The sequence below is a fragment of the Homalodisca vitripennis genome, chromosome 4 (assembly GCF_021130785.1).
Source record: "Homalodisca vitripennis isolate AUS2020 chromosome 4, UT_GWSS_2.1, whole genome shotgun sequence".
NCBI lineage: Eukaryota > Metazoa > Arthropoda > Insecta > Hemiptera > Cicadellidae > Homalodisca > Homalodisca vitripennis.
The window spans coordinates 125,392,707-125,404,639 of record NC_060210.1 but is presented as its reverse complement, the minus strand read 5'-3'; the positions used below and the strand labels follow the sequence as shown (position 1 = coordinate 125,404,639).

Here is an 11,933-nt window from a genome sequence, read left to right as displayed (position 1 = left end):
AATTCTAAGTTTCAATTATTGTATATTTAATATTGGGTACGATGCAGTAAGAATTCTTTAAATGTCCCTGAACTTTTTAATAGATTAATTTCTCTAATAACTCATTATTTAGTTATATAAAACAACAAATAAGATTAGACTTGTATTTTAATAATGGCAATGCTTTAACTATCAAATGTCCCATGTGCCGCGTTGCCATTGATTCAAGGTTATACCCATTAGACGTTCAATCAGTAAAATAATAAGCAGTGCTCGATTGTTTACACTGCCACATTGCCGAAGGAAACAACGATGGTAAAGTGTGTGTCCAGAGGATTGGTCCACCAATACATTGCTGGCGCATCAGGTGGGTAAACCAAAATGCAATATAAGATTTACAACAAGTAGTTTTTACAAAATATTTTTTACTTAACTTATTAGAATATTTTTATAAAGCTAGCGTCTGTTTGCTTAAGACAGTATAATAACATTATAATGTATAAATTATAGTAACCGTGTTCGATCCAGAAAAATTAGCAGTTTAACTTATAAAATAAAACCAACAAATTTCAATGTTTAATTAATTGTTCCATTTAATAATTCATAGTTAGAATGTGATAGGTTTTTTGAATATGTAAACTATCTCAAAACTTTTTAAGTTCCGGTTGCGCAATATTTCCCATATTTCATATCAATTGGTGGATATATAAAATTGAATATGTAAATATAGAAAGTTATTTATTTTCCCCTTATACGTTCTATATACTTGAAATTACAAGAAATGTATTTCTACAGTGTTCATCTTTAACCATGCACTTATTTTCATACTGAACCTAAATTTATTTAATGAATAATGTAAAATACGAGTGTATTTTGGTATATTGAGCATATTTGTGCAATATGTAATAAAAACAGCAGACAAGTGTAGTGTCAGTTAATAAATAATACTTCTATTATACTTATACTAATACTCATTATATATATTTTTTATTAAATGTGATATAATTTGAAACTAACCTGTGGTAATGAGTCCCAAAATTCTCAGTAAAAGTCATTTTTACACTGGCCTTGTCATGTAATATTTATGTTTCATCTAACTGCTGATTCCAACACTATGTGCAGAGTTATTCGACTAACCCCACTAGGAAAGTTTATCATATATGGTATTTTTTAAATCAGTAAAAAATCTGCTTTCTTGTAAAATTCTGCAAAAATTTGTAAGAAATGGGTTTTTGTATTTTTTTTTAATTACTTATCCTAAACCTCCTGCCTTTTGGTTTTGAAATACTTTTTTTATTATTATATTTCAAAACTAGAAAATTTCATACAGATTTCATGAGATAAAAAACATTCCATCATAGGTAATAATAAGAGAGCTGTGATAGTTTGAAAATGTTTAATTTTTTGAGCGCAGCGAGTGAAGGACGTAACCAATAACATCACATTAATCTTAATCACATTGATTTGCTGGCCATGCTATGACACACAACTTTTTCTGTTTCATCTTTGCTGTATCTCTTATAGTTTCAAAAATCCCTTCCGTGCGCATAAAATTTGGAACTCGCTGTATATGAATGTTATTTAAAAACTTCTAGATTTATGAATTTATTCTTAAAAAAATATTGCTGTACGCTTTCAAAAATAACGTTTCTTGTCCAAGTGAGATAGCAAATTTGTTATCTTGCCATTTTTGTTATAATTAGGTATTTACCATTCATTGTCGTTATAAACACTAACGAATCCAATTATTATAAAAGGCTACTAGTTTAATTAACTTATTATTCATTATTACATTCGCGCGAGCTACCTTGCTGCGTCCCCATAGCTTGGAGGAGAAACCCATGGTGTTGACAGGATAACAGGACGTTTGCTATCGTTATGGTTATAAAAGGTACAACACAACGTTTCGAGGACTGGACTCTATCCACTTCTTCAGGTGGGGGAGATATTAGTACATACAAAAATAAAGAATAGAAAAAAGAAAAGAAGGGAAAGAAAAAGGTTCAAACATACCTAAAATCTGATTGGAGTTTAGTCCAGGCGTTAGCACTGCAAAGAATGCAGTCCCGAGCACAAGTCACGAGTACGAGAATCACACATCACACCGGAACGGATGAAAGTGGGAAACGTTGTGTTACCTTTTGTAACCATAACGACGGCAAATCTCAGAAACCCTGTTATCCTCTCAAACCAAACTTTAAAGCAGTTAGGGGGGTTTTTGAAGAACCGATTCTGTAAGAAGATTTTGTGCTCTGAATGCTAGTCTTTAACTAAATTCAGTTTGTTCAAGATGCAGCGATTACAAATGTTTACTGAGTGCGAATATAAGATGTCTGTTAGTTTCACTTATTTGAAAAGCTTCATATAAAAGATTGAGCGATATTGCGCTTTACGTATAACGCGGGATATAAAGCGTTTCCGATTGTGTTTGGAATACCAGCTGGGAAAAGCACTCTAAATCTTGGCAGTGAAGACAAAGAAGAGTTAAGAAAAAGAAACTGTTACTTGTCAAAATACGTGTTGATTTATTTTCAAAAGGATATATTCCTCGTAACATTGCATACAAAAGTTATTATATAGAACACGTTTCGACTACCGAGTAATTAACAGCCGGCTTAAGTAAAACGACCTTTATTAACGTTCTTACCTTCGGAGTTTCCTCGTGGAGATAAATTCTGTCTCCTATTTTGCCTATCTTCAAGGAAAGTAATCTCAAGTGCATCAGTATTGAAATGACCTTATTGACAGTTTTACCTCATATAATAACCAAATGCAAAATTTAAACGTTTACTGTCCTTGTTTTTGGTAGTCAAACTATGGGCGATGTCTTATTTAAAATGTATGACTAATAAGCATTAAAAACCCCTTCTAGTTTTATCTATATCCTTCATAACTATTCAGAAAACTCTCAACTTCTGCTACCATTTATGCTTTGTAAATGTTTAAACGATAGAGTACAAACACGTTGGATATTTCTATACCCTACAACAATATAGAAGAAATTCAGAGACGCCTGAACGCGCATGGTACTTTGATTTAAAATAAAATTTTTTTCATAATTATACCCTTGAAAATACGGGCTTAAAAGTTTTACTAGTGAATATGATGCTTTGTAAAGGCAAATAAAAATTTTTACGTTTTCCGTTCTAACTGCGATAAAAATAATTAACCCTAAATAATAAATGCCTAACTTGTATAAATTAACATGAAATTAGACAAGGAAAATTTATATAATTGGATCCTTAATCGGCCCTTTGGTTTGGACAAAAACATAATTATAATTCAGAGTATTTAATCTCTACCGACAGTAGAAATGTTTGCATCTCACATGTTTTATTTGAAAATAGACTGTCGATTGCAGTTTATTCAATATAAAATTTTATATTCAATATAAAAACAGTTATATTGTGTCGATTGCATGATTTATGATGCTAGTCTAGTCAAACTAAGGATTTTAAAGAAAAAACTGTTATCTGACCAAGTCCCCACACTCTCCTTTGTTGATTTTTTATTTACGTAATGGTTTTTTTAATTGTAGATAATGTATTTTGTTGAAAATATTAAAACACTTTAAACAATAATATAGTGATATTTATAACAATATAAACAGAGCCTATTTTAATGTTATGCTTATTTTGAAAAGAGGTCACGAATATAATAGAATATATAGAATTTAGTGATCTATGAGTTAGTTTTTCGTGGTAATATTACATACATTAAAGTACAGGGCGTTTCAAAAAGTACTTTACAACTTTTCATATAAATGTTTATTAAACAAGGTACAGAGCTGGTTTTGGTGTTATTTTAAAGGAAAAAACTTCAAGTTTTTTTTACCTTAAACTAAAGATGTTCTATGTGGCTTCCGTTGGTTATTCTGCAGACATCCCATCGGTAGTCGATTTCTTCCCAGACTCGCACTAGCATTTCAGGTGTAACTTGCTCAGCAGCAGCGTTAATTCTTGCTCTAAGTTCAGGTAGAGTGGCTGGCAAAGGAGGTACGTACACCATATCTTTTATGAAACACCAGAAGAAAATATCTAGCGGTGTCAGGTCTGGGGAACGGAGGGCCATACAATTGGCGCATCACGGCCAATCCATTGACCTGGGAAGCGGTCATTTAGAAAATCCCGGACGTCAGTCAGATAGTGTGGTGGTGCGCCATCTTGCATAAAGAAAACATTTTGTTCTCGGTCATCCTCATCGATCTGTGGTATTAAAAATTGTTGCAACATATCAAGGTACACTATCCCATTGATGGTTCTCTCTTGGAAAAAAGGGGCCGTACACTTTCCTCTTGCTCAACGCACAAAACACGTTCACTTTAGGGCTATCACGAAGATGTTGTCATGTTCCATGTGGATTTTCGCTGCCCCAAATCCTACAGTTATGTGTGTTTACCTTGCCACTTAAGTGAAAAGTGGGCTCGTCAGAAAAGATTATGCTGTCCAAGAAATGTTCATCATCATCCACTCGATTTAACATATCCACACAGAAGTTCCTACGGGCAATCTTATCAGTGTCTTTAATTGCTTGTAAAAGCGAATATCGGTATGGTTTCAAATGCAAACGTTTTCTTAACACACGCCAAACCGTCGTATGTGGTACTTGCAGCTCACGAGATGCACGCCGGGTCGATTTCGTAGGGCTATTTACAAAACATTGTCTCACTTGCTCAACGACTTCGTCAGATGTGCTTGGACGACCTGATAATTTTTATGTTTCACTGAGCACCTTGTTTCTACAAAACAACTATGCCACTCATAAATTGTAGGCCTACTAGGAGGATCTTTAGCGTACTTGGTACGAAAATTACGCTGAACTGTTATCGCAGACTTGGATTCTTCAAACCAAAACACACAACTAGCACGCTCCGGTCTAGTGAAGTCAGCCATGTTTAACGTAACTTATATAATATTATTTAATAAATTTTATATGAATTTTCAAAGTTGTAAAGTCCTTTTCGAAACGCCCTGTATATACATTACACGGCAATAATCACACTACACTTTATTCAAAGGGAGCAATTGCATATAACTGCTTCATAGACAACTTCTATATCTTCCTCTTTTTATAAATCTCTTAAGGTTTCAAGGTGGTGGTCATTCCAAATTAGGAAAAGAAATGGTTATGTGTAAGTTATTATGTATTATAGCTTAAAAAAGGTGTTACAGAATTCTCAATTTCACTTACAACAAAAGATAATCTGCTTCTCGTAAGATAGCGGTTTTGATTTTTATGTAATATGTAACATTGTGTGAATAAATGTGGACGCGATAACCAGCATAGTTCACAATAGATTAAGACTAAACGTAGTACAGAAACAGTGTTTACACACAGCTTGGTTGAGTTTGTTAGCCAGCCTTGACCAATGAAACGTTTCAAGATGGCAGTCATTCTCAATTTGGGCAAACTTTTATATGAATTATTTAAGGACTTTATACAACTGGCCGCTTTTCTTAAAATTGTCAAACAGGCCTGGTTAAATTCTGCGTAGATCAATAAAATAATAAAATATGTTTGGTACCAGCAGGCTTAGTGGGTATTTTTATCCCTCAAATTGTACAAGTAGAATGAAAATCTCAGATATTGTCCTTCTGCAACAACGTAACACCTATTGTTGGTCTTTTCTACGTTAGGATAAATCAGAATCTTCTTCTGCTAGTAACACATATATTTGAACTTCTAGAAACTGAAAATAAGTTCTATTGCCCTTTGAATATTGTTATTTGGATAACAATGTTATTTGGATGCTGTAAAACATAATATAGTACTCTCATTCAATGAACTCATCTGTAAATGTGAAGCTCAGCCATATTAGAGAAGGAAAGAATTTATAAAATGTGAACCTGGCTATCTTTCTCTTCCAGAGCTTAAATAGTAGAACACTTGGGATAACCGTCCGATACGATATAAAAATACATTCCATACTTCTCAAAATATAGGTTAGATAGCTGGTGATGATGACATTACATGTTTTAACTTCTTCTAACCAAATCCATCAACAACATATATATTTTAAGCATTAATTTATCATATCTCTTTACACATATACTTAATTTTCATAAACTTTTGTTACAGACAGCTTAGTTCCATTTCTTGGAGTTTAATTATTTTCTATTATAATATGAACTAAACTTACATTCTGTTGTATTACAAACACTTTTTTATATGCAAACATGCAAATATTTGAATAAATATAACTAATATGATTTAATGCAAATTCTTCGAAATTTATTCTTTACACAATTTTTCTACAATTTCTGCATCTTCGCTATGAAACTTAAATCTTTTCCAACAGTGTAAGTGAAATGGAAGATCGTACATTGATGCAAGGGACACCTGTTTTAGTTAATTAACGGGTGTGTTACGACTGCTTCAGATGATAGTGGATATGCGATTTGCTTAAAACATATTACAGTAACTATTCAATATCACTAACATGTAATTAGAATATGGAAACTCTCCTTAATCGCATTCGGCGTTCGATTTTAAAACATGTGGCTACGAGTTAAGAGCTTGACAGCAAATGAATTGAGTTACGACCTTGAAAAGAACACATTATACTTCGATTAATCAAAGTTATACAGACAATTCATGTATGAAACGTTTACATTACCCACAAATCCATTATGTTCTTTTATGAATGTCGATGTAGAGTAGTAGCGTATTACTAAACAGGACAAGAGCGGTTTCGTTAGTCGTTAGTGATAACTGATAACTACAAATTTTAAAATAATTTGCTTCTAAGATGTGAACAATTTTTTGTTAATGGTATTCGTGTATCTATTTTTACATGCTTATTATACGTTACAGAGTATACAGGGTGACAATTAAGTCTGGAACCTCTTTTTTAATTTTTGAACCACAATAGAAAGAAATACCAAAGTTCACACGTGCTTACTGGTGATAGTAACGCACACATCTGCCCAATTACCGACCGAATAATCCCTTTAGGGGACGGTCCACAAGGAGTCAGACAAAATTCTTAAATAGCAGCATAGGTCAAGTTTGGTATCAAATTAAAGGTCTTACTTAGCAGAGTACAATGTCACAAACCGGACTTCAAAAGGTGGATTCATTCAGTAGTTATAGCTATTTGAATTTTAAAACAATTGAACAATGTAAATTATTAAGTATTACAAGTAAACACCAATTTTTTATAAGTACCTGTGATCAAAGTAAGTGTCCAAAATGTTCCCCTCCCATCGTCTGGCAATGTCCTAGACGGTTGTAAAAGCCATCCACTGCATTTTGAAGGTAGTCACGAGGAATATTTTGAGCTTCTTGGACTATGAGATTTCTTAGGTGCGCCAAATCTCGAGGCTTAGTACGATAAACTTTATCTTTGAGGTATCCCCAAAGAAAAAAATCCAGCGGAGATAAATCAGGGGAACGAGCAGGCCACTCTACTGCACCACGTCTTCCAATCCATCTGTGAGGGAATATTGTATCCAAGTATTCTCTAACAAGGAGAGCAAAGTGTGGTGGTGCGCCATCTTGTTGGAAATAAATTCTTGGAAATTGTCGACCAAGAGCAGCTTGTAGTGCAGGAATTATTTCATTTTGGAGCATTGCTAGATACGAGTCACCATTTAAATTACCATTGATAAATAATGGGCCCACAATTTGATTTCCTATAATACCTGCCCAAACCTAAAGTTTCTGTGGATGCTGTGTATGACTCTCTTCTTTCCAGTGTGGATTGCTGTTTTCCCAATACCGACAATTATGTCTATTGACACTGCCATTCAACATAAATGTTGCCTCATCACAAAATAAAATATCATTCAAAAGGATTTGTTTTCGGTCAATTCTATCCATCATTACTTCAATTGTTTTAAAATTCAAATAGCTATAACTGCTGAATGAATCCACCTTTTGAAGTCCGGTTTGCGGCATTGTACTCTGGTAAGTAAGACCTTTACTTTGATACCAAACTTGACCTATGCTGCTATTTAAGAATTTTGTCTGACTCCTTGTGGACCGTCCCCCAAGGGGATTATCCGGTTGGTAATTGGGCAGATGTGTGCGTTACTATCACCAGTAAGCACGTGTGAACTTTGGTATTTTTTTATATTGTGGTTTAAAAATTAAAAAAAAGAGGTTCCAGACTTAATTGTCACCCTGTATAAAGTAAAACATTTTTACTTTGATCTCAGTCATAAAAATTAAAAAAATACGATTTTCGATTAATTTTGCAGAGGTATTTTCAAAGCGATACAACTTAAAACTACGCATTTAATGGATATATCTGGTTTTTCATTTTTCAAAAATATAAACAGTCAACTTCAAATAGCTGAAATTATATCGATACACTTGTATCAATGTATTTTAATGCGTCAATAAGCCTTGTGCTTTGTTATTTCAATTTTATTTTTTACTAATTGTATTTTTATTTATGACTTATAAAGGTTAAAACATAAAATTAACTAATTTCATATTGAAAGGTGTATAGTTTAAGTGGTAAAATTTTGAATAACGTACCTCAAGTAGTTCTTGATAAATATCGAATTTAGTCTTAAAAACATGAAAATTTCAATTTCCGGGAAACATTTATTGGACAAAAACTTTCATTTAAAGTGAATCAACTTATCGTAAATTTAATTACCTGTATTTCATATGATTACATACATATCAATACATTAATATACATTTTGTTTACTTATTTAATTTTGCTCTGTAATAAAATATCTTATTATATTTCAGCATGTCTAAGCGTCGTGAACTCCGCCGCTTGTTACGGATGGGTCACGCCTATCCTGGACCACTTACTGGGACCTGACAGTGTGATCCCTATGACTCCAGAAGAATCATCTCTGGCGATCTCTATTTCCGAAATTCCAGGTCTAATAGTCCCAGTACCTATTGGGTTCTTGGCCAACTACATTGGCCGCAAACCCGTCCTCTTGGCCTCTGGGCCTCTCTTCATCATCAGCTGGCTCATGATCGTCCTCTGGCCATCGATGGCAATGCTCATGGCTGCTCGGATCATTCAAGGCATCGCTGTCAGTCTGGCGTTCACAGCAGCACCAGTCTACTTGGGCGAAATTGCGAGTGACTCTTTCAGGGGAAACATAACAAGTATATTCTTCAACTGTTGGTGGCTCGGATATCTTTTAGAATATGCGGTTGGTCCTTACCTTAGTTTTTTCCCCTACACGTACTTTACACTTGCCTTAAACGTGCCTTTCCTAATTTTATTTGTTTGGCAACCCGATAGCCCGTATTATTACATGATGCAGGGCAACGAAAAAAAGGCGTTGGAGTCATTACAGTGGTTTAGAGACTCTACTCCTGAAAAGCTTCAAGAGGAACTGGAAAGGATAAAATTGAGTGTTGAAGATCTCAAGAAGACCCCCAGTATGTGGGACATTGTGGCTACTCCAGAAGACAGGAAAGCACTTCTATTGCTGATGCTTATGACCGCTATTAGACTCTTAAGTGGGGCTGGCTCACTTTTAGTTTATGCCACTGATATATTTGACCGCACTCCCAATTTTTTCATATCCCCTGACAATGCTACTATAGTCCTCGGTTCAGTTATGTTGATTGGAGGCTGCTTGAGTTCTTTTACTTCTGACTCCCTCGGACGGAGACCTCTTTTAATGATATCTTGTGTGGGTTCTTTCATTTGCCAATTATGTACAGGAATTTATTTTTATTTGTTGTTCTATACTTCTTGGGATGTTTCCGACTACAGTTGGATAGCTGTGGTTCTAATTATACTTTATTCTGGATTATGTTCGTTTGGGATGTTTCCAGTCAGTGCTGCGTACACGTCAGAACTGTTTACTTCCAATACCAGAGGCATAGCTGCTAGTCTCACTACCATTAATGCTAATGGAGTGTCATTCATTGCTCTTGTGGCGTACCAACCGACTACTGACTTTTTGGGTCTGTATGCCAATTTTATTATTTATGCAGCGATTGTTTTTGTTGGAGGCATATACTTTTATTTTGCGGCACCAGAAACAAAAGGTAAATCCTTTCTTGAAATTAGAAGAGAAATGAGATCAAATGCAACTTAACTTGTAGATGTAGTGATAACAATTACGTATCGTTATTACGGATTAATTGTGATTATCGGATGACATGGTAATGCAGTAAGAAATACTATTATCACACCAGTATAATAGAAGGGACGTCTAACTTGGCTAACATGCAAATCATACCAAAGAAAGAATGTGTGTTGGTGTTGTCAAAATACAAGGATAGAAAAGGGCTTAAAATAGAGCATGATAAAATGTGTTAACTTGTAAACATTTCATTGCGTAAGGTTCAATAATTTGCCTTCAATAAGTCCAGAAGAGCTAGTGATAAATATGTCACAATCTAATTTGTAACATAATTGATATATCATTGAAGGAGGAGCTTTTCTTATTGGAAAACACTATTTTATATTATAGTGGATTCACGTCTGATGATGGCATCTTTGATGTCGAAAGGCCTCGTGTATAGAAATAAAATTATTGGATAATTATGACTTTTCTTTCATCAAATAATAGAAAATAATTTATATAGTTGAATTATCCATGGCAATACATGATTTGTGATTTCGCAATGACACACAACCCTCTGGAACGAACTATTCCTGCAAACTTCCACAACTAATCATTTACGCATGCAAAACACTTCATTTTGAACACATTTTTCGAGAAATATGGAATTCTAAAGGTAGTTTTAAATGTTTTAAAAATCCCATGTGACGAAACTATTTGATAATTAATTAATAAATTAATTAAAATCCTAACATTATAAATATATATTTAGAGAAAAAATAACTAAGATGTGAAATCAACGCATAAACAACAATCCAAAGTGAGCTCTCGTGAAAATCTTAATTAGAATTGTAGAAATTATTTATTTATTTTTCAATTTTACATGACAGCTACAGGACATGATATAGCACAAACAAAGTACAAAACCTTCAATTATTCCCAAAACAGCCATCCTAACTAAAATTAATGTACTTTTAATATGAACTTTACATAACAAACTAAACTAAACTGCTGGCAGTTACACAAATTAATATTTAAATTTCTTTACACAACATAAATAATTGAACTTTATACAATTTAAATAAAAATAACAACTTGCTACATTGTACACATACACTTCTACAATGAACAATAAATTAAATCAAAATAAAAGATTGCTGCATATCTTTAAAAAATTTTTCCAAATTATCATTAAAAATATCAAAGTTTAATTGGTTTAAATTAAGAAACCGTAGAGACTTGTACAAAGGAAAATTATAATGAGAAACTGTTCTACATCTAGGTAAAGCAAATAAATTAAATTCTCTAAATATATGATGTGGTACATGCAAACCTATGTGACTTAACAAATACGAACTATCAACTGAATTATTAAGTAACTTACATAAAAAAACTTATTGAGGCTAGTTCCCTTCTTATGGACAATTTTTTAATTATAGATTTGAAATATCAAAATTATCAAAGGTTCAAGGAATTTTCGCCCAAGATTTAACTTAAAAAGAAAATAAAGGAAAGGGAAATATAGGTCCAGTATCTAAGTCATAATATACAGGTAAAGATTTAAACTAATACTTGAACAATGTTGTAACTTTGAATACGTTGAGTAGTATGAGAATTGAAAAAATTATTGTATTAACGTAAACTGCTGAGTTATTCTATAAATATGACAAATTACTTGTATGATCTGACATACTATCTACATTTTGGTTACCTATAGTAGGCAATTTTGGGAGTAACATTAAGTAATTAATATTTAAAATATATTTGAATTTGAAAATGTTTATATAATTCATTTCATTCATTCATTATTCATTATTATTTATCATATACTATTAATCGTATTAATAATTGTCAAATTGTAAGGTGTATTTTTAAACCAGTAAAATAAGCCTCTGTGTGATAAATGCTCACTTCAGTAATCTTTCTGGATATAAACATTATGAGTACCTTTTTGAA

At 33.0% G+C, this 11,933-nt stretch overlaps 1 protein-coding gene across 1 annotated transcript; it reads left to right on the top strand.

Moving 5' to 3' along the window:
• The first annotated feature begins 241 nt into the window (after window positions 1-241).
• Window positions 242-10,947, top strand: LOC124360122 (facilitated trehalose transporter Tret1-like). Its single transcript, XM_046813458.1, has 2 exons — window positions 242-346; window positions 8,686-10,947. The coding sequence occupies exons 1-2, from the start codon at window positions 292-294 to the stop codon at window positions 10,005-10,007; spliced, it is 1,377 nt and encodes a 458-aa protein (XP_046669414.1). The 5' UTR covers window positions 242-291; the 3' UTR covers window positions 10,008-10,947.
• The last annotated feature ends 986 nt before the right edge of the window (window positions 10,948-11,933 follow it).